Source organism: Hylobates moloch, unplaced genomic scaffold, assembly GCF_009828535.3.
Source record: "Hylobates moloch isolate HMO894 unplaced genomic scaffold, HMol_V3 SCAFFOLD_18, whole genome shotgun sequence".
Taxonomy (NCBI): Eukaryota; Metazoa; Chordata; class Mammalia; order Primates; family Hylobatidae; genus Hylobates; species Hylobates moloch.
In genome coordinates, this window is record NW_026652293.1 from 6,300,280 (window position 1) to 6,324,545 (window position 24,266).

General features: G+C 40.3%; 1 protein-coding gene across 8 annotated transcripts in view; it reads right to left on the reverse strand.

The window, feature by feature from the left end:
- CD46 (CD46 molecule) overlaps positions 1–22,270 on the reverse strand; it is a 42,914-nt gene extending 20,644 nt beyond the window's left edge. The window contains exons 1-9 of one of the 8 annotated variants that reach the window (XM_032136731.2): positions 21,957–22,261; positions 17,076–17,264; positions 16,625–16,727; positions 14,533–14,618; positions 12,816–13,013; positions 7,067–7,249; positions 6,611–6,655; positions 6,454–6,498; positions 4,568–4,609 (exon numbers count right to left, since the gene is read on the reverse strand). In XM_032136731.2, coding sequence (XP_031992622.1) covers positions 4,568–4,609; positions 6,454–6,498; positions 6,611–6,655; positions 7,067–7,249; positions 12,816–13,013; positions 14,533–14,618; positions 16,625–16,727; positions 17,076–17,264; positions 21,957–22,053 — 988 coding nt within the window. In that variant the 5' untranslated portion in view covers positions 22,054–22,261. Of the gene's footprint in view, positions 1–4,567; positions 4,610–6,453; positions 6,499–6,610; positions 6,656–7,066; positions 7,250–12,815; positions 13,014–14,532; positions 14,619–16,624; positions 16,728–17,075; positions 17,265–21,640; positions 21,918–21,956 lie in introns of those variants that run through there. The other 7 variants (XM_032136734.2, XM_032136732.2, XM_032136737.2 and 4 more) reach the window with 7 other exon arrangements.
- Positions 22,271–24,266: the final 1,996 nt, after the last annotated feature.

The following is a 24,266-nucleotide window of genomic DNA, read 5'->3' on the forward strand; positions in this document are numbered from 1 at the left end:
AATACAGAGAACACCACAAAAATACTCCTTGAAAAGTGCAACCCCAAGACACATAATCGTCAGATTCACCAAGGTTGAAATAAAGGAAAAAAATGTTAAGGGCAGCCAGAGAGAAAGGTCAGGTTACCCACGAAGGGAAGCCTATCCGACTACCAGCGGATCTCTCAGCAGAAACCCTACGAGCCTTAAGAGAATGGGGGCCAATATTCAACATTCTTAAAGAAAAGAATTTTCAACCCAGAATCTCATATCCAGCCAAACTAAGCTTCGTAAGTGAAGGAGAAATAAAATAGTTTATAGACAAGCAAATGCTGAGAGATTTTGTCACCACCAGGCCTGCCTTAAAAGAGCTCCTGAAGGAAGCACTAAACATGGAAAGGAACAATCGGTACCAGCCACTGCAAAAACATGCCAAATGGTAAAGACCATTGATGCTATGAAGAAACTGCATCAGTTAAGGGGCAAAATAACCAGCTAACATCATAATGACAGGATCAAATTCAGACATAACACTATTAACCTTAAATGTAAATGGGCTAAATGCCCCAATTAAAAGACACAGACTGGCAAATTGGATAAAGAGTCAAGACCCATCGGTGTGCTATATTCAGAAGACCTATCTCACGTGCAAAGATGCACATAGGCTCAAAATAAAGGGATGGAGGAAGATCTACCAAGCAAATAGAAAGCAAAAAAAAAAAAAAAAACAAACAAAAAAGAAGGGGTTGCAATTCTAGTCTCTGATAAAACAGACATTAAACCAACAAAGATCAAAAGAGACAAAGAAGGCCACTACATAATGGTAAAGAGATCAATTCACCAAGAAGAGCTAACTATCCTAAATATATATGCACCCAATACAGGAGCACACAGATTCATAGAGCCAAGGCCTTAGAGACCTACAAAGGACTTAGACTCCCACACAACGATAATGGCAGCCTTTAACACCCCACTGTCAATATTGGACAGATCAATGAGAAGAAGGTTAACAAGGATATCCAGGACTTGAACTCAGCTCTAGACCAAGCAGACCTACTAATCATCTACAGAACTCTACACCCCAAATCAACAGAATATACATTCTTCTCAGCATCACATCACACTTATTCTAAAATTGACCACAAAATTGGTAGAAAACACTCTTCAGCAAATGTAAAAGAACAGAAATCACAACAAACTGTCTCTCAGACCACAGTGCAATCAAATTAGAACTCAGGATTAATAAATTCACTCAAAACCGCACAACTACATGGAAACTGAACAACCTGCTCTTGAATGACTACTGGGTAAATAATGAAATGAAGGCTGAAATAAAGTTGTTCTTTGAAACCAACGAGAACAAAGACACAACGTACCAGAATCTCTGGGACACATTTAAAGCAGTGTGTAGGGGGAAATTTATAGCACTAAATGCCCACAAGACAAAGCAGGAAAGATCTAAAATCAACACCCTAACAACACAATTAAAAGAACTACAGAAGCAAGAGCAAACAAATTCAAAAGCTAGCAGAAGGCAAGAAATAACTAAGATCAGAGCAGAACTGAAGGAGTTAGAGATATAAAAAACCCTTTAAAAACTCAATCCAGGAGCTGGTTTTTTGAAAAGATCAACAAAAATGACTGCTAGCAAGAATAATAAAGAAGAAAAGAGAGAATAATAAAATAGACGCAATAAAAAATGATAAAGGGGATATCACCACTGATCCCACAGAAATACAAACTACCATCAGAGAATACTATAAACACCTCTACGCAAATAAACTAGAAAATCTAGAAGAAATGGATAAATTCCTGGACACATACACCCTCCCAAGACTAAACCAGGAAAAGTTGAACCTCTGAATAGACCAATAACGGGTTCTGAAATTGAGGCAATAATTAATAGCCTACCAACCAAAATAAGTCCAGGACCAGATGGATTCACAGCCAAATTCAACCAGATGTACAAAGAGGAGCTAGGGTACCATTTCTCTGAAACTATTTCAATCAATACAAAAAGAGGGAATCCTCCCTAACTCATTTTAGGAAGCTAGCATCATTCTGATACCAAAGCCTGGTAGAGGCACAACAAAAAGAGAGAATTTTAGGCCAATATCCCTGATGAACATCGATGCAAAAATCCTCAACAAAATACTGGAAAACCAAATCCAGCAGCACATCAAAAAGCTTATCCACCACGATCAAGTTAGCTTCATCCCTGGGATGCAAGGCTGGTTCAACATTAATAAATCAATAAACATAATCCATCACATAAACAGAACCAACAACAAAAACCACATGACTATCTCAATAGATGCAGAAAAGGCCTTTGACAAAATTCAACAGCCCTTCATGCTAAAAACTCTCAATAAACTAGGTACTGATGGAATATATCTCAAAATAATAAGAGCTATTTATGACAAACCCACAGTCAATATCATACCGAATGGGCAAAAACTGGAAGCATTCCCTTTGAAAACCAGCACAAGACAAGGATGCCTTCTCTCACCACTCCTATTCAACATAGTATTGGAAGTTCTGGCTAGGGTGATCAGGCAAGAGAAAGAAATAAAGGGTATTCAAGAAGGAAAAGAGAAAGTCAAATTGTCTCTGTTTGCAGATGACATGATTGTGTATTTAGAAAACCCCATCATCTCAGCCCAAAATCTCCACAAGCTGATAAACAACTTCAGCAAAGTCTCAGGATACAAAATCGATGTGCGAAAATCACAAGCATTCCTATACACCAATAACAGACAGAGAGCCAAATAATGAGTGAATTCCCATTCACAATTACTACAAAGAGAATAAAATACCTGAGAATCCAACTTACGAGGGATGTGAAGGACATCTTCAAAGAGAACTACAAACCACTGCTCAATGAAATAAAAGAGGATACAAACAAATGGAAGAACATTCCATGCTCATGGATAGGAAGAATCAATATTGTGAAAATGTCCATACTACCCAAGGTAATTTATAGATTCAATGCTATCCACGTCAAGCTACCACTGACTTTCTTCACAGAATTGGAAAAAACTACTTTAAAGTTCATATGGAATCAAAAAAGAGCCCATATAGCCAAGACAATCCTAAGCAAAAAGAACAAAGCTGGAGGCATCATGTTACCTGACTTCAAACTATACTACAAGGCTACAGTGACCAAAACAGCATGGTACTGGTACCAAAACAGACATATAGATCAATGGAACAGAATAGAGGCCTCAGAAATAACACCTCACATCTACAACCATCTGATCTTTGACAAACCTGACAAAAACAAGAAATGGGGAAGGGATCCCCTATTTAATAAATGGTTCTGGGAAAACTGACTAGCCATATGTAGAAAGCTGAAACTGGATCCCTTCCTTACACCTTATACAAAAATTAACTCAAGATGGATTGAAGATTTAAATGTAAGACCTAACACCATAAAAACCCTAGAAGAAAATCTAGGCAATACCATTCAGGACATAGGCATAGGCAAATACTTCATTACTAAAACAACAAAAGCAATGGCAACAAAAGCCAAAATAGACAAATGGGATCCAATTAAACTAAAGAGCTTCTGCACAGCAAAAGAAACTATCATCAGAGTGAACAGGCAACCTACAGAATGGGAGAAAGTCTTTGCAATCTGCCCATCTGACAAAGGGCTAATAACCAGAATCTACAAAGAACTTAAATAAATTTACAAGAAAAAAACAACACCATCAAAAAGTAGGCAAAGGATATGAACAGACACTTCCCAAAAGAAGACATTTATACAGCCAACAGACATATGAAAAAATGCTCATCATCACTGATCATCAGAGAAATGCAAATCAAAACCACAATAAGATACCACTCACGCCAGTTGGATTGGCGATTATTAAAAAGTCAGGAAACAACAGATGCTGGAGAGGATGTGGAGAAATAGGAACACTTTTATACTGTTGGCCGGAGTGTAAATTAGTTCAACCACTGTAGAAGACAGTGTGGTGACTCCTCAAGGATCTACAACTAGAAATACCATTTGACTCGGCTATCACATTACTGGGTATATACCCAAAGGATTATAAATCACACTACTATAAAGACACAGGCACATGTATGTTTATTGTGGCACCATTCACAATAGCAAAGACTTGGAACCAACCCAAATGTCCATCAATGATGGACTGGATTAAGAAAATGTGGCACATATACACCATGGAATACTATGCAGTCATAAAAAAGGATGAGTTCATGTCCTTTGCAAGGACATGGATGAAGCTGGAAACCATCATTCTAATCAAACTATCACAAGGACAGAAAACCAAACACCACATGTTCTCACTCATAGGTGGGAGTTGAACGAGAACACATGGACACAGGGTGGGGAACATCACACACTGGGGCCTGTTGGGGGTTGGGGGCTGGGGGAGGGATAGCATTAGGAGAAATACCTAATATAAATGACGAGTTGATGGGTGCAGCAAACCAACATGGCATATGTATACCTATGTAACAAACTTGCACATTGTGCACACGTACCCTAGAACTTGAAGTATAATACAAATAAATAAATAATTCTTAACAATATCAGTAGGATAAAGGCTTAACCAACCTGGATAATTTGAGACTGGAGGCTTGTAAGTAGGCCTAGGACCTAGAAAAATAAGTTTGATTTTATAAATTCACCATAAAATTATGACTTTAATTTTTATATTGACTTTTTAAGTTTATCAAAATGAAAACTACACATACTTTACAAACTTTGCAATTCCACATCTTAGAATTTAACCTACATATATATTTGCACAAGTATGTAAGGATGTATGTACAAGAATGCTCACTACACTTTGTATTTTATAATGGAAATTCTAGAAGATAACCATCATGAAAGTAATGTGAGGATGGGCGTGGTGGCTCATGCCTGTAATCCCAGCAGTGTGGGAGGCCGAGGCAGGTTAATCTCTTGAGGTCAGGAGTTCGAGACTAGCCAGGCCATCATGGAGAAACCCCGTCTCTACTAAAAATACAAAAAACTAGCCAGCATAGTGGTGGGCGCCTGTAATCTCAGCTACTTGGGAGTCTGAGACCGCTTGAACCCGGGAGGTGGAGGTTGCAGTGAGCCGAGACCACGCCACTGCACACCATCCTGGGTGACAGAGCGAGACTGTCTCAAAAAAAAAAAAAGGAATGTGCTTGGGGTAAACATATGTATCTTTTTTAAAAACTGTAAGTAGTATTATACTACATAATTTACATCTTTCTCTTTTCCACTTAGGACTTCCTCGACATTTCTCCATGTTAACACATTTAGATCTACCTTAGCATCATTATGTTGTTATTTAGTCTTCCTCTAGCAGATGATAAGAAATCACTGACAATCCCATAAGGAATTTTGATTTGTAATTTTTCAAAAAATATCCTTGCAGTTTGTCTTTTTTATAAACAGTTTATCAGAAGCAATTCTCTCTTCAGCTCTCCAACACTAAGCTCGATCAATGTTTTATAAATACTTTATGAAATGCTTATCATCAACTCTTTCAAAAGACTGTATCAGCAAACGTAGTATTAGCACATATACCCACTAGGAGCACGTGAGTAAGCCCGGATGCCTCACTGAGTATAAATTTCACATGCAACCTTGTTTTGCTCATATATCAGTCCACTAAAAAACTCATCTCGGCCGGGCGCGGTGGCTCACGCTTGTAATCCCAGCACTTTGGGAGGCCGAGGCGGGCGGATCACGAGGTCGGGAGATCGAGACCACGGTGAAACCCTGTCTCTACTAAAAATACAAAAACTTAGCCAGGCGTGGTGGCGGGCGCCTGTAGTCCCAGCTACTCGGAGAGGCTGAGGCAGGAGAATGGCGTGAACCCGGGAGGCGGAGCTTGCAGTGAGCCGAGCAAAAAAAAAAAAAAAAACAAACAAAAACTCATCTCTTCCTGCCCCTCAAACCCTACAGCACTCAACTCAGGAGGCTACCAGTTACCAAGTTCTTACAGGAATTATAAGAAGGTGTTTTTTGTTTGTTTGTTTGTTTTTGAGACAGAGTCTCACTCTGTCACCCAGGCTGGAGTGCAGTGGCATGATCTTGGCTCACTGCAACCTCTGCGCCCCCAGGTTCAAGCGATTCTCCTGCCTCGGCCTCCCAAGTAGCTGGGGTTACAAGTGCCTGCCACCGCGCCCAGCTAATTTTTGTATTTTTAGTAGAGATGGGGTTTCACCAACTTAGCCAGGCTGGTCTTGAACTTCTGACCTCGTGATCCACCCACCTCGGCCTCCCAAAGTTCTGGTATTACAGGTGTGAGCTACCCCACCCAGCCTATAAGAAGGTATTTTAATTACTATGTTAACATGCATAATTCTCTTCGATCCTTTAAAATATTAGGGAGATAGGAAATATATAACCAAATTAGAAGCCAGTGATTTGAAGGATTTTTTTAAAAATCACCAGGAATTTAAAGGATTTTTTAAAAAAATATAAGCAGGAAATTACTAAACCTGAGGCACTGGATGTTGGAGATTTTGTAGTGGGAGAAGTCGACACTGGAAAACAAAATAATAATGTACATTGGACCAAACACTTGGGATTTATTGCTGGCATTTTCTCCAGGAATTTACAAGATTTTTGAGACATGTAAGGAAGAAGCTACTAAACCTGAATGACTCGAAGCTGGAGGGTTTGTACTAGAAGGAGGCAGCACTAGGAAATAAAATAATGTTAGAAGATCAACCACTTGGGAGTTATTGCTCTCATTTCATTTATATGAATTATGCCATTGTTGACTTACTTAGATAAAAATGCCCATGTTTCAATTCACTCCAAAAAGTTGTTGTAATTCATTTTATACATAAAAATATTAAAAGCATATACCCATGCAATGTACATAACATGCTAAGAACCCTGGAAAAGCACACAAAATCACAACAGCAGAATTTGATGTGAATTTCACGTCATACATCTGGCATAGAAATGAATACAAGACAGTTAAATACTAAAATTGTTTCTTTTCAGTTATTCTGTATGACTGATAGTTAATAACAAAGAAATAAAGTCTAAAATGAACAGCAACAACAATAACAAACCAAGACAGAATGAAGATAACATTTGTACCTTTAAGACACTTAGGAACTGGGGGATCCCAAGTACTGTTACTGTCACAGACAATTGTGTCGCTCCCAGTGAGGTAAAATCCCTTATCACATTCAAACATAACTGTTGCTTTGTAGTAAAATTTTTTTCCAAATCCTGATATCTGTTTTCCATTTTCAACTACTGGAAATCGACATTTAACCACTGGAAAATTAGAGAAACCTCAGAATTAATGGATATCTGCTTTAACAAAAAAAGTAGTACAAAGTAGTAATTTCCAGTGTGAACAGAGACAAGGAATGGAATGCAAGATGTTAAAAACATTTTTTAAAATACTTTAAATGTTAACTGATATATTCTCCTTGATATAGAATTCTAGGGTATTTTATTTTTCTTTCAGCACTAACAGACATAACCATACTGTAACCACATTTTCTTAAGAAAACTTGGCTGGCTGTCGTTCTTACTTGTCCCTGCCCTCCTAAATGTAATACGGTTTTTTGTTGTTTTCCCCACTCACTGGCTGCTTCTTAAACTTTTGTTTGGTAGTTTTTACCAAACTACTGCAGGGGGGTGGTGGTGGTGATGGTAAATTTTAATAATTTATTCATCCTGCTGAAGGTTCACTGAATCCCCTGGATCTGAGGTTGTTTTGGATCTAATTTGCATAATTTTTGGCCAATATTTTTTCAAATAATATTTTACACCATTCTCTCTCCTGTCTTTCTGAAACTCCAATTACATGTATGTTTCACTGCTTGATACTCTCCCACAGGTCTGTAAGCCTCTCTCTTTCTTTAGTCAACATTTCTTCTTAAATAAGGTTCAGTTTCTATTGACCTGTCTTCAGGTTCACTGACTTTTTGTTGTGTCTAATTGTACCTAATGTTATTTGTAAAGGTTAGTTTATTGGATATAATTTACATACAGTAAAATTCACCCTTTCAAGTGTACCACTGTATGAGTTTTGACAAATGCAAATAATCATGTAACTACCACCATAGTAAAGATACAGAAAAGTTCCATTACTCTCCAGAATTTCCTCATGCTCTTTTGTGAGTTACCCCTCTTCTCCCTCATCCCCACTTCCACAACCAGCCAACCATTGATCTGCTTTTATCCCTATAGTGGGACTTTTTCAGAATGTCACATAAATGGAATCACGGTATTCTTAGTATGGCTTATTTCACTTAGCATGATGCTTTCAAGATTCATTTGTGTTGCTGCATGAATCAGGGGTTCATTCCTTTTTATTGCTGAGTATGAGTCCATCTTTTAGAGGTAGCATAGGTGGTTCATTCATTCACCAACTCAAGAACATGTAGCGATTTGCAGTTTGGGGTGATTATGAATAAGGCTGCTGTGAACATCCTCATATAAGTTTCTGTGTGAAAATGTTTTCAGTTTATTTCGGTTGCCGAGTTGTATGATAAGAGTATGTTTAACTTTGTAAGAAATTGCCAAAAATGTCCCAAAGTGGTCATTTCACTTTGATTCTCACCATCAGTATATTGAGAGTTTCATCTGCTCCATATCCTTGTCAATACCTGGTATTGTCAGTTTGGGGGGTGTGTGTTTAAATTTCAGCCATTCCAATAGGTATTTGGTGGCATCTCGTTGTGAGTAGAGACAGTTTTTACTCCTTCTTTTCCAACATGTGTGCCTAATTGCTTTCTCTTGCCTTATTGTACTGGGCGGGATCTCCAGTACAATGCTGAATGGAGTGGTAAGAGTGGACATCCTGTTTTCCTTCCAGAATTAGGTCTTTATTAATTAGACAGAAATGTAATTAAGGTTTTTTTAACCACTAAGTACGATGTTACTTTTTACCACTAAGTATAATTTTTTTGAACCATTAAGTGTAATGTTAGCTGTGAGATCTTTGTAGATGTCTGTTATCAGGGTAAGATAGATAGTACCCTTCTGTTCCTAGTTTGCTGAGAAGTTTTATCATGAAAAAATAAGATGATGAATTCTGTCAAACACTTTCTTTGTTTTTTGCATCTAATAAGATAATCACATGATTTTTTTTTTCTCCTTAATAGTCTCCTGATGTGGTAAATTACACTGATTAATTTTTGCATTTGAACTAATCTTGCATTCATAGGGTAAATCCTACTTGGTCATGATCTACTTTTCTTTTTATGTATCACAGGATTTGGTTTGCTAATATTTTGTTGAAGATTTTTGGTCCTGTGTTCATCAAGGATATTATTTGTAATTTTCTTATAATGTTTTTGTTTTCTGGTTTTCGTATCAGGACAATGCTATCATCATAAAATGGGCTGAGAAGTGTTCCCTCCTCTTGCACTTTCTTGAAATGCTTGTATAGAATTGCTATGATTTATTCCTTAGATGGTTGGTAGAATTCCCCAGTGAAGCCATCTGGGCCTTCAGTAGGTTAGTAACAAATTTTATTTCTTTGGTGGATATAGGAGTATTCAGGTTATCCATATCTTCAAGTGAGTTTTGAAATTTTGTATCTGTCAAGGAATCTGTCCATTTCAGTTGTCAAATTTATAGGCATAAAGTTGTTTATAATATTCCCTTATCATCCTTTAAATGTCTGTAGGATATTTAGTGATATTCTCTTTTTCATTCTTTTGTTTGTCTGTTGAATAATTTTGTAAAGTAATCAAGTAAAGTTTACATCACCAATATTAAAGAATGGCCATATGCACAAAAGAATATAAAGCTTTTTGGCTAAGGGATGGGGGGGAAGTTAGAAAAAGGATGAGAAACACATACGGGGTGGACGTGAGGAAGGAGAGTGAAAGGTGTAGGCACCCCCACCTCACTTCCTGAGGCAGGGCCATCAAGGACTCTGAAGATTGAGCAGCCATTAATTACATGGATTCAGATTTCTTTCATTCTAGACTTAAATTTAACCTTAGGTTTTTGCTCCAGCACCAATTTAACAGAGCAACGTAGGCATTTCCCAATCCAGCAGCACATGCTGTTTCCAAGCGCATGTGACTGGCGCACCGCAGCTCCGTGCACACCCCAGGAGCGCAGTCCATGCCCAGAGCAGGTGCCTGTGTTGTGGAACCTGACAGGAAGCCTCCCAGAACACCGCCTGTCACAAGGTGCCACCTGAGGGGATCTGAGGTCTCTGAAGATCAACTGGTGCCTGTGATTTCCAAAGATTTAACCTTAGCCTTCAATGACATTTACATATAAATTGTCAAATAAAACCCTCCATAATTTACACTTAAGTCTAGGAAGACATGGCACAGATGTTCCAGTGACAAAAAAAAAAAAAGTGTAGCAGCTGTGTGTGTTTTCCCCATTTTGACCAAGCTCTCACTGTAACACAGGGCATAAAGGAGAAGGGTTGCACACAAATTTAAAGTATAAAAAAAAAAAAAAACCCAAAAATCATACATTGACGCTGTTGACTTGTTAACAATGCAGGGAAACTCACTGCAAAATAAAATCCCTTATTTAAACCTTAAAAGAATGAAATGTGCCAACTAAACTGTGTAGGCTCTAATGTAGCAGAACAGAATGTTTCCAGAAAAAAAATACATTAAAAAAATTAAAAAATTCAGAGATAAAACATAAAAAGATTAAAATATATATATCTTAAGAAAATGTATTGCTCAAAACATATGAAACTTAATTCTAAGAAATTCACCTACCTAAATTTAAACAAGATTGCTGCAGTTGCAGCTCGCCGTCCTGCAGGAGACACGCAAAGGGATGGGGGCGCAGGGCTGTGGGGATGTCAAGACTGCCCCAAGGTCAAAAACCCTTTGAGGAGAGCCCCAGCTCCCACTGAGACCAGCCTCCGGCCTGCCCTCTGCAGAGGGGAAGGAAGGGGATGGGTCTGGGGCTGCAGACCCTGCTGGAATTGGCAGAGGAGCCAGCAAGGCTGGGGGGCTATAGGCTGGCCAGACTCCCTTAGCTGGATGCCCTACTCCACGCCTGGCCAGCACTCCGGGATGCCTGGCTCAGGTCTCCATCAGGATCTCCACCACGTGTTCCTACTTGCCCAGGTCAGAACGCAATTGCAGCTGCAGTTGGGAGGCCAAGTGGCTGCAGGGCCAAGCCTCTGATTGCTTTGCAGGGCCACTTCCCATCGTGTGGGTCAGCACCGTGTGTCCAGGTCATCATAGGAACTGACCACGTCTGAGGCCAGCTCTTCCATGCAAACTGGGGTTTTTGGTCTTCAGTATTTCAAATATCTCATCTCGCTACTTCTGAAAGCCTCCTCTATTTTCCCCAGGGCTGTCCGTCTCCCAGATGCTGCTCTTCAGGGCTCCTGGCGCCAGTGTTGAGGTGACAGAGCAAAGGTCTGAAAACTGGCCCTTTCACGCAGCAGTGCCCAAAGCAGTGGGCATGGCACACCCCCTCTGGCTCCCGCATGGAGGGTACAGGCCACCGGCACAGGATCTCTGCGGAAACCAGGCAGTGGAATGACACCAACCCCACACTCTTGGGTGCATCTGTGTGCCACATCTCATCCCGGGCCATCTCCTCTTGGATCTGCCAGGCATGTTGGTGACGAGGACCCTGTGGCAGTGGTTGGGCTCCACCAGCAAGTAGTAAAGCTGGAGCTTCTAAAAGGACAAGTCTGGGAGTTACTGCCCCTGCTGGCTGCAGGAGGGCAGGGTCTTCAAACTGGCTGGGGTGCCGTGCTTGGCCACCACTTCTTTCATTCTCAGTATTGGTTAATCTGCGTCTTTTTTTGTCAGTCTGGCTATAGGTTTACACACTTTATTGATCTCCAAGTAGCAACTGTTGGTTTCACTGATTTCCTCTATTTTTTTTTTCTCTTCTTAATTTCATTGATTTTGGCTCTATCTTTATCATTTCCTTACATCTGCTAGTTTGGGATTTAACTTGCTCTTTTTTAGTTTCTTAAGGTGGAAAATTAGATCACTGATTTGAGACTTTTCCTTTTTTCTAACACAAGTATGTTATGCTATACATTCCCCTGTAAGCAATGCTTTAGCTGCATCCTACATATTTGGATATTTTGAGATGTTGTGTTTTTATTCAATTCAAAACACTTTCTAATCTCCCTGCTGACTACTTCTTTTATGCATGGGTTATTTAGAAGTGTCCTGTACACTTTCCAATTCTTTGAGGATTGGCTTTGTTATTGATTTCTACTTTCATTCTATTGTGATCAGATAATATATTTTGAATGATTTCAATTTTTTGAAGTTTGTTAAAAATTGTCTCATTGTCTAGAATATGGTCTACTTTGGAGAATGTTTCATGCGTACTTGGGGAGTATATACTTTTAAATCACTGTTATTCAGTGATTTCTTTCTTTAAATGGGCAAGTCCCCTACATGGTCTTCATACTTTTGGTCACTCCAGAGTGCCTTAAACATTTGGTCTTTAAAAAAAAAAATTTTTTTATTTATCCAGAGTTTATAATTCTTATTTGTGAGACAATTAGTCTGTTACAGTTTACCACTACCATAGCCAGAACTCTTAGATTTCTTGTAATACAAGATGAAACTTTCTTTAAGCCAGTGTATATATTTTTTTGGTTCCTTCAAACAAAAACGTCTAACTCATTCAGATACACAGTAGTTCACACTGTATAAAATGAAATGCCAAGAACATGTGGGGGTGAGAAATAGGGAACTCTAGCTAGAACTATTTTTTGACTTGAATTGACCTGTATTAAAATAAATTAGAAACCAATTATACAGGAGGAAGCACATACACCTGCTTTATTTGTAGATAAAACTATTTACAAAATGTTTCCATAGTATTTACAAATGAAGAAGGAAATAAATTGAAACACTACCTTTACACTCTGGAGCAGCATGACTCCATACTGAATTGTCACCACAATAAATCGTGCTCTCGCCAATAAGTGCAAATGGATCTGGTCCAGGTGCAGGATCACAACTATAAGTTACTGCATCAAGATACTCAAATACTTCTACTTCACTAAAGGTGTGTTTTCCATTTTTTATTTTTGGAGGCGGTGTACACAAAACCTCTTAAAAATGAAGAAAAAGAGGAAAGGAAATGTAAAAGATTAAGACAGCATTAGTAAAATTTCTATGTCTTCAATAAATTCGTCAATATAGGGTTTCTACAAGCTGGTTGTGAATTCAATATGGATTTAAAAGAAGGTTTCTATGAGCAAATACATTATCCCAAACTCAAACCATTAATGTAGTAACTAACTTTCAGAACAAATCTCATTTTCTTAAAGTGTAAATACCTATTGCTATGGTTTGGATCTGTGTCCCCATCAAATCTCATGTTGAATTGTAGTCCACAATATTGGAGGTGGGGCCTGGTGGGAGGTGTTTGAATCATGGGGGTAGATTTCTCATGAATGATTTGGCACCATCCCCTTGGTGCTGTTCTCGTGATACTGAGTTCTTGGGGGATCTGGTTATTTAAAAGTGTGCAACACCTCCCGTCCTCCCCACCTTGCTCCTGCTCCTGCCATGTGAGACACCTTGCTCTCCTTCTGTCTTTCCCAATGATTGTTAAGTTTCCTGAGGCCTCCCCAAACCCCCAGCAGATGCCAGCACCATGCTTCCTGTACAGCTTGTAGAAACACGAGCCAATTAAACCTCTTTTCTTTATAAATTACCCAGTCTCAGGTATTTCTTTAGAGCAATACGAAAACGGCCTAATATGCCTATATTTATTTGCAAGGCCATGCTAAGTTCTGTTCTAGTCATCACAAGAAATGCTGACAATTAATGAGAAAATATGCTTAACTGAGAGCTAGCTGAGAAATCCTTTGCGATTTATAAATATATCCATTTTCTAAATTGGTGGTTCACAATACCACCAAAATATTATTGTCTTTTTTCACTCTGATCCTAATAAGAATATAGTGATTTTTTTCCAAAGGCTACATATTGTGTGATAACACAACAGGCCAAATACAATCTTGCTTTAAGCCAGATGTTGAAGAGATGTGCAAGAAATGTGAACAATGCCACTATTCTAATTTTATTTTGATTTGGAAAATTTTTATTTTTCATAAAAATTATGTTACATATGTTAATTTGTATTGCATCTATTCTTACAAATTAATCAAGCCAGGTGGGGTGGCTCACATTTGTAATCCCAGCACTTTGGGAGGCCCACGGGGGCAGATTGCTTGAGCACGGAAGTTCAAGACCAGCCTGGGCAACATGGCAAAACCCCATCTCTTCAAAAATTACAAAAAGCCAGGCATAGTGGTACACGCCTGAAGTCCCAGCTACTGGAGAGGCTGAGGCTGCAGTGAGCTGAGATTGTGCCACTGCACCCCAGCCTGGGAGATAGCCTGAGACCGTGTCTTAGGAAAAACATAAACAAAACCAAAAAGAATCAATAATTATTTAAAAACCTCTCTGTTTGAATTCCAATATGATAAATACCAATAGATATAACCCACATAAAAGAAACCTCTTTGGGATCTTTGTTAATCTTAAAGTGTAAAGGGTGCCCTGAGGCAAAAATCTTTGAGGACTACTGGTCTAAATTAAAAAAAAAAAGAATTTACTTACTTTCACATATTGGGGGCTTACCGCTCCAAATTGCTACTGATCCTTTAAGTTCACAATATAGAATTTCTTTACCAATTAAGTAATAACTAAATGAGAAAAGAAAGGGTTACTGTTTTGTATAGCAATTAATAAGACGCACATAATAATGAAGGAATTTTTATATGGTTTCTTTTCTACACTGCAGTAGTTTGAGGGGGTGGTTTCTTAAACAACATACTATATAGTGAAAGTGCTAAATAAATCTGCAATTTAATCAAATAGAGTTTCTCCATTTGAATATATATTGGCCAAGAGCAAAGATGTCTAAATAAATCTGCTGTGCCTTTCCACCCAGCCTCTTTGCTGCCTCCTGCAATCACATTACACATTCATTTCTGTGCCTTTTCTCACACCACTTTGCACAGTAAGGACAAGGACTGTGTGGAGAGAACAAGCCCTAGAGCTGGAATGCCTAGATTCAAGTCCCTGCTTCTCAACTTATCTAGTTTCTTGAGCTTGGGTAAGTCACTTAAAGTTCCTTCACTCAGCTTCCTGATTAAAAGGGGATAACAGTACATGGGGTTGTTTAGGGGATTAGATAAGTTAGCATTTGGCACACAGTGAATGCCACATGAGTTTTAGCTCCTATTAATATTATTTAGAACAGGAGTGTATTTCTAGGAATAGCTCACTGAGTATAAGAATACTTTCATTAAGTATACCCCTATACTCAATGAAATCTTCCCTGATTTAAATTCACAGGAATCTCTCCTCCTTCTGGACTCTTAGAGTAATTATCATGAATAATTCTACTTATTTGGTATTTCTCATTTAGTATTTTGCTTTTATTGCTCTCAGTATATATTATTTCTCAATAAGGTTAGAACTTCTTTTAAGAAGGTCGCTGTCTTAAAGTTTTGGTATCCCTCGGTGTGCCTAGCAAGCAGTATGTGTCAAATGAATATTCCAATATTTCTACTTGACAAAATTTTAAAAACTGTCAGTTGCCTTACATAGTCACAGCTGATTTTTCCTCCAAGACTCACTCACTTTTTCTATATTATGGTGTATTACTGCTATTGTTTGAATCTGGTTTGTCTCTACCAAAACTTATATTGAAATTTAATTGCCAGTGTAACAGCATTGAGAGGTGGTGGGGCCTTTAAGAAATGATTAGGTCATTAAGAGGGATAATGCCTTTCTAGAGGGTCTTCATTAATTCTTGAGGGAATGAGTTCTCATTCTTGTAGGCTTGGATTCGTTACCATAAGAGCACGTTGTTATAAAGCAAGAACCCCCTCCCTTGTGCTTTGTCTTTTTTGCACATGCTAAATTTCCCTTTCACTTTCCAGCATGTTATGATGAAGCATAAAAGCCCTTGCCAGACACTACTGCCATCCCCTTGAACTCTCCAGCCTCCAGAAATATGAGCCAAATACATTTCTTTTCTTTATAAATGCGTAGCCTCAAGTATTCTATTGTAGCAAGAAAAATTGGACAGAAAATAACATTTACTCTCTAAATGCACATTTATCTTAAATGTCTAGTATTTCCAATATATACGACTTCAAAAGCCCTACAGAACAAAGGCTATTACTGAGGGCTTAGTACCTGCTCTTGAGATGCTTCAGATTATAGCAGTCTCAAAAATAAGGTTTTTCAGCTGAGAGATTTTGATCAACATGATGGTAAAGGCTAACCAGGTCAGTTTTGGTCTGGTAACACTTTACAGAGTCATCTGGATACAAGTGTATCTTTAGTTGGCAATTCTATTTCTCATTTTTGTGAGCCCTACTTCAACTCTAAGAGTTGACAGATTTAAATAGGGGACACTCAGTTGTGAAGGATAAATTCTCATGATTACTACATTCTTAATGCTTACAACAGACTTATTGTCAGAAACAGCAGGTAGTTTTGCTTTCCTTCAATATCAATTACTTTCTATTTACTATATATCTTGCCTATCTCCATAAAACATCCAAGAGTTGTTTAGCTAGAAGTATAACTTGTCACATAGAAAGTAAAATTAAGTTTACACGAATGCTTAAGAAGAGAAGCAAAACAAAAATAAAATTACTAACACTTCCCTTATTTCCTCTAAGGAGCAACTTACCCCTCATTACAAATAAAGTGTATCTGATAACCAAACTCGTAAGTCCCATTTGCAAGGATTGCTTGGCCATTTAAAGGATCCCCTAGATATGGACACGTTTCTCCTAAAAGAAAATAATTTTGAGAGTTTTCAATTCAGTTATAAAACAGATCTGAATCAAAATTAAAATTCTGCAGTGCTCTTTTGAATGCGTGGGAATATAATTTTCATTATTTACTTATTATAAGGGCAAACTTAAGATTCATATTCACCCAGGCAATCTATTGCCAAGAAAAAGATTTCTTGGAGATTTTGATTTCTCAAAGCTTGCAAAAATGCACTGTTATCTTGAACCTCATTTTACAAGAAGAAAATCATCATCACCATAGTGGAATACGTACCCTAAAATGTGTGCAAATCTCTACAGCGAGCAGCAAAAAAAAAAAAAAAAAAAAGAGGCTTGTTTACTTACTATAACAGGCATCATCTGAGACAGGTAGCCATGTGTGATTCCGATCACAAATAGTATGGGTGGCAAGAGGAGGTACGTAGAGGTGTCCTTTTTTACACTTATAATCTACTTGTTCCCCAATCTCATAGTAGGGTTTTGGTTTACCAACAAGCTCCATAGCTTCAAATGTTGGTGGCTCCTCACAGGCATCTAGTGATAAGAGAATAGGAACACGAAGATGAAGTACTGATACCACTTTAATCAGCCATGGACTGTGGTCTGGCAACAGGTAGTACAGAAAAAACAGAAAGCCCCTTGGCAAGATTTTAAATGATTGTTCCATGCTTTTACCTGAGGGCTGGTGGTAGTGGAGGAAATGGGACTTCCATGTTTTAAGTAACATCCTATCAGCTTTTGGTTTGTTTGGGAATAAATATTCAACAATAAACTGAAGAGACAGCATTAATGTCTTCGGTCTTCAAATATACATGGATGCATCTTTCCCCACATTTTTCTAAATTCATTTCAAAAGTAACTTCTCCTCTAAGAAGTCTTCTACAGTACAGAGCACTCTGCTCAGATTGTTCTTCCATAGTTTAAAACACTAACCTATAACAGCTTGTCGCTTCAGGCTGTCTTCTCTTAAAAGGCAAGTTTCTGGGGGTCAAGGACCATGTTCTTCTTTTTCTACTATACTCACCTTGCGGGTGCTCAAGAAATGCTGACACTCACACAAACTCTATCTGCAAATAAGTATTCAAGAAATTGTCTGCTACTGTGCCTGGGGAAATGAAAACAACCCTAGTTTGGATTTATGTTGTGCTAAGTCACACATAAGGCTCACGTTGCCCTAAAAGGACGGGTAATAACGAGAAAGTCTGAATTTATGATGGTGAGTGTTTATTCCTGATGAGTCTGTTGCTTTTCAGAATTGCCCACTCTGTGATTTCATCCTCTCCCTTCTTTCTTGTCTCCTTTGCCCTACTCTGCCACACTGAGTAGCTTGGCAGTCCAGTAGTGTCACATCTTGGTGCCTTTGCTCACCTTGCTTCCTCTGCTCTGAATACCCTTCCTCCCTGGCCGGTAGCTACAACTCCTGCTCAACTCGTCTTCCTTAATCCACCCATCATCTCCTCCAGGAAGCATTTTCTGCCTCCCCCTGGGATGCAGTGATCAGTCACCTTCCCCTGGACTCTCCCCTGCATGGATCTCTCAGGTAACTATCACATGCTTTTGTGTTTAATAGTTAACAAGCCCGACTCCATTCATCCATGCGGCCACAACACTCAGCACAATATGTCACTCAGAGTAGCTATTCAAAAAAAATTTGGTACTCCAAGTCCACTGCTGTCAAACACAAAACAATGTGAAGAATACATTGTAACCAATTTCATATTGAAAATAATCATTCTACAGCACAATGGAGAAAGATTAGGCCATTTCTTGTGCTGCCTATCTCCCAGTCTTCTGGTATCCTGGCAGGTGACCAGACATGGACCGCTCTCTTTGCATTGTAGTATGCCCAGTAAGGAAACTGAGACGCTACTGTGTAAGTGCTTACTGATCTTGGCTTCTTTCATTGGAAATAAGGAAAACACCTAAAATAGGCAGAAGAGACCACGCACAACAGGAGATTGGGGGTTTTGTCCAAAAAAGCAGCTCCTCTCCTGGAGGAATGAGACTGGCCTGAAATTTGATACATGTTTCCTTCAGCTATCTGGAACCATTTGGCAAATACCTTTGAGAGGGCAGGTCTCCCATGCACAGCACTGTCTGCTTACAAAACCTTCTCCTTGTGAGAGTGAGTTGCTCCAAAAAGTGAATGTTTATTTTAATTCATGTATTCTCTCTGCCTAGCATCGTGAGTTCTCATTTTTACTTTCTCTAGGTTTCATACCTGTCTTGATTTACCCTTATGAACCTCAAACTTAACCTTGTTTTTCCTTCTCTTCATTCTTAGTTTTGTTATCTTCCATGTTGCACCCTATTCATTTCATAATTCTATGTTCCTCTATTTCAAATTGCTTTCATTATCATCTTCGGCCTCCTGTTTTGTTTCTTTGTGTGTGTGTGTGTGTGTGTGTGTGTGTGTGTGTGTGTGTGTGTTTTGTTTTGTTTTGTTTTGAGACAGGGTCTCTCGCTCTGTTACCCAAGCTGGAGTATGATCAGGGCTCACTGCAGCCTTGACCGTGGGGGCTCCAGTGATCCTCCCCCTTCAGTCTCCCAAGTAGCTGGGACCACAGGTGTGCAACATCACACCTGGCTAATATTTTTTTACATTTTTTGTATAGGTGAGGTCTGCTTATGTTGCCCAGGCTGAACTTCTAGCACTAAGCCTATTCTAAACATTAATCTTAAAAGAAAAAAAAAGTCCTTTTGTTTTTGTCTTATCACCACTGCTCCCTACTCCCATCACCCTCCTTCAAAATGAACGTTTTAATGATCAGTGAGATGCAAGACTGAAGTACTGGAAGCCCTGCAGAGTCAACAAATAGGGGAGACAGATCCTTTCTGGCCCTCAGCTGCCGCTGCCCTAGCTTTTTAGGTACCGCAGAAAGACCATCCTGAGCATAGCTCTTTAAAGAACCTTCCTCTTGGAGGCAGGAGGAACTTTTTGCTAGACTCTAAGCCCCAGCCAAATAGTATATTTAATTTTCTGGTATTTAACAGATACAGAGGTAAACAAATCGGGCTTTTGGAACCACAAGTGCGACAAGACAGACAGGATCCCTGCATTCTCACAGGGAGAGACAAAGAACAGAAAAGGTCATTTTAAAAGGGTGATTACAAGTGAAGAGGAACTTGAACTGGTTTGTATGTATTCAACCTGAGATGGGGGTTTGCGAGGTGGCATGATCAGAGAAGGTCTCTGAGGGTGTAACATTCCAGCTGAGTTTGCAGAAGAGCGAGACTGTTTCTGCAGCAGGTCAGGAGGAGAATGTTCCTGGGCTGAGGGAACAGCAAGCACAGATGCCCCAAAGTCTGTTTGATGAGCAGAGAAGCCTTCCCTCTCTCCAATCATTTGTTAAATGTTGTCAGATTTATATCTGAAAATTATACTGCTTGCCTCCAGAGCACTTCCCTTGGTTTATAATTTATTTGTCACTATTATGTTTTGGATTTTAATGTCTGCCACTCCCAGTACATTTTAGCAAATAATTTATTGGTTATCTACTGTGTTCCCGGCACTGAGCACTTAGCATTGAGCAAAACAAAGTCCCTGCTTATCTTCCTGCATGAATGTGTGTGTAAACAAATAGTGAAAAAGGGATCAAGAAAATAGGAATGGTTTGTTATTGCCTACCAGTGTAATAGCACCAGACATACAAGACCCACATTCGTTGAATGAATGCTCCTAAGGAAAAAAATGCAACGTAGAAACTATACATGTTATTGGATCCTAAATACAATTTGGACACAGATACACATGAAGCGCACATAAAGTCAGAAAGAAATATACCAAAATGTTAAAAATAGTTGTCTTTTGATTCTGTTCGTGTCGCACAATGAGCATGTATTTCTTAGCGGGTTTGTTTGTTTTGTTTTGACAGGGTCTCACTCTGTCATCCAGGCTGGAGGGCAGTGGCATGAACACAGCTCACTGCAGCCTTCACCTCCTGGGCTCAAGCGAATCTCCTACCTCACTCCCCAGAGTAGCTGGGACCACGGGCATACCCCACCATGCCCAGCCAATTTTTGTATTTTTTGTAGAGACAAGGTTTTGCCATGTTGCCCAGGTTGATCTTGAACTCCTGGGCACAAGCAATCACCCCGCCTGGGCCTCCCAAAGTGCTGGGATCACAGGCCTGAGCCACTGTGCCTGGCCTAGCATGCATTTTTAAAAGTATTGGTTCCATTCAATGAAATACAAAATAAATTTAGTGGGATAGGCCTTAAGCTTTAGCTTATGAGCTGTAGGGGAAAACCAGATTAACATTATTTGCCTTCCTTTGTTAGGATACTAATTTCTCACTAGGTTTGGCTACCATTGTTTTTTAGGTTGCTTCACATCTCTCAAATATGACTCAAAGTAATGAAAAGAAGGAAAACAATGTCAAAAAGCCATTAGGCAATGGAATCTGGTACTGTCTATATTGGTTGGGAACAGGAAGATGACTCGATGGTCCACCCACCCCGCAAAAAAGCAGCCATTTACAAACTAATAGGAGCTCAGGCAACACGGAGACTGTTCACAGAAGGCACAAAAAGCATGGCGTCCTTACCACCTCTCTAACCCCAGGCACTGAAAGCCTCCTCTCACTCAACATGCCCTCCCTAGCCCCAGAGTCCGCGCTCACTCCATTCAAAGCAGTGAGCTGTCTTGCCCACAGTGAACTCTGCATGCAGGCCACTTGCGCACAGCACGCTCCCAGCAACACCTGGCCAGGCCCCTGCTCGCCCAGCCCGGCCCAGCACATGGGGCACAGCAGACGCACTGCAACCCTTACCGCGGGTACCGTCCAAGCCCTAATGAACACCCCACTCACCAAGGCACCAAGGAAACACAGGGCAAACTCTCACCACGGGCACAGCACGGGCCCTAGCAACACTCCCACGCACCTGTGCACTCCAGAGCAAGCCCTCACCTAGTGCGCCCAGTTCGCGCTCCCCTTGCCGACTGGCTCAATCCCGAAAACACGATTCACGCTTCTTTTGGGAACGCAGCCAGATGCTGCGTAAATGCCGGCCGCGCACACGACGCCACCAAACAAGCTTCACCTCGGGCTCTGCGTGGTCCCCGCATTCCCCGCCACATACCCCCGGGATCTGAGCACTGCACCCCTCGAAGAACCCTGTCCCCAAGCAGGCACGACCTGCGGTGAGCCCCGCCCCGCGACTCTTGTCCGACTGAGGAGAGCTCCAGTCTCGCCGCGGACGCGCGAACCCGCCCCGGGGTCCTACCGGAGAAGGAGGACAGCAGCAACACCAGGGCCGCCAGAAGCAACCCAGGAAAGCGCCGGGAAGGAAAGGGACACTTGCGGCGGCCGCGAGGCGCCATGCGCGGCGCGGAAGACGCCGTTATTTTTCCGGAGGAAAGTCGAGAAACCGAGAGCCAGCCGAGCAGGGAAGTCCCTTCTGAGGCCGGCTATCCGACGCAACAATCCCCAACTCATAAAGCACCCAGTGCCGCAGGACAGGCGGGCGTGGCCCCGGCCGCGCCCGGGGCGGAAGTGAGTCGCGTCACCAGGGCGGCTGGGGCCAATCGGCGGGCCGCGGGGCGGGGCCTCGGCTCTCAGGGGCAGCCCTTGGCCTTCGAAGGGGCAGGGCGAGGCCCTGGCGGTGCCTAACCTAACAGGTTCCCCGAGGCCGCCTTTTCTCTTGCTAAACCCTTGGCCTACCACCCCGGAAGCCTGAGGCGTCCAGCGGGAAAGGACTGGCTCGCCGTCATATTTGTGACCCAGGAAGAGTGGAAAGAAAACTAAGCCGCTTTGGTAATAGTTTCCGGGAATTCGAGAATCAAGAATAAAGCACTTCGACCTAAAAACAGAGATCCAGAGTCCAGGCAGGGGGTTACCGTGGGCCAGCACCCCTCAGGGTTAGTTTTATCCTGGGGCACTGCAGGCTGTCAGGACTGTCTCAGCCCTTACTTGGTATTTGGCATTAGTCAGGCATTATTGGGAACAATATTTGAGTTTTACTTGCTTGAATGTCTGCTACTGGATCGTCTCGGGGCCGTCTTGTTTTCACAGTCTCAAAGGTTTGGCTTCTGCACTCCCAGCCCCTAAGGTAATTTGCCCTTTGCTCCCCTCCCTGGAGAGGACCCATCCGAATCTAATTTATTAAGCAACACCAGGCCATTAGAATATTGAGACTCTATGGGGCCCTTGCCCTTGAGCAACTAAATTTTTTATTGAAGACGAAATATACATGCATGAACAGTGTAAGGACGAGGGTGTCCTAAGCTCCAAATTCCTGGAAGCAATAAATGCAGGAGGATTGGGATGGGTAGAAATTGTTAGGTGAAGAGTGGCTAAGGGGGAGAACTTTTCTGGTGAAACAATCTCAGGAACAATGCTGGAAAATTAAGAATGAGCAGGATTGATTTGTAGGGTTGTGAGTAAACCGGAATGACTGGTAAAAGGAAAAGGACATGACTGGCATTAAAAGAGCAAACAAAGAGTTGACATCTCTTCCCCTCAGATTGACAAAGAATTAAAACGTCAGCCAGTGTGAGTGAACGTGTTGCAGGGGGACCAGCACTCTTTGTAACATAACTTTTCAGTATGTTAAAAGTCTTAAAGTGGACATGACTTGTGTTAGGCTCTCAGTTCCCAGAGAAATCATCAGAGCTGTGATCAAAGCTCTGATGTGATCAAAGCTCTGATGTGATTAATTTTTGAAAAAATGTAAACCCTAAGTGTCTAGCAAAAGTAATAAGGAATTTCTGGTAGTTACCTTTGTGTGATGGAATTCTATGCAGCAAACATTGCAAAAGAATACCAAATATGACAAACTATGATATCATTGTAAGTGGAAAAAGCAGAGTCCAAATTGGCATGTGCCTTTTGGCAGTCCTTTTATTAAAACAAAAGTACCACATTGATATGTACAAAAAGAAACTAGGAATACAGCAAAATTAACAATGGTTGATAAGATTATAGATATTTCACTTTCCTTATGCTTTTCAGTTTTCTATGTTGACCTTATGTTACAGTTAGAATAAAGTAAAGAAAATGTATTTAAAAAATCAAACCTATGTATCAAGGGCTGTTTTGTTCATAGAATTATGGGAGTAGAACTTGTATTACACAGGGTTAACCTATGAGAGGATGGTGAGGAACTGGATGCTCAGTGTATAAACCTAAAATCGGTCTTATAGAATTGTAGAGCTTAAGTGTATTTAACACAGTTTTATAACCGAGATGTACTGAAGAATTTCTGGGTTCACCAAACCATGGAATTTCCTCTTCCTGTCCAACTAACAAAAATTTTTAAATTCTTAGCAGAGATTATAAGACATCAAGTGTGGAGGTGGTATATCAGATAAACATCTTAGTATCTTGGATTATAAAATTCAATGACAGCAATTAAAGCGGGTATAATTAAAGAGATGGTAAATAGGAAAATCAATGCGGGGAAATTATTATTTCTGTTAATATATGGTGTGATATGACAGATATATTCTGTGGCTCAATGCCAGCCTTCATTTGTGAAAGTGGATGGTCTATTTACTGTTCTCTGCAACAATAAATATTAAAAATTCTCCATCCA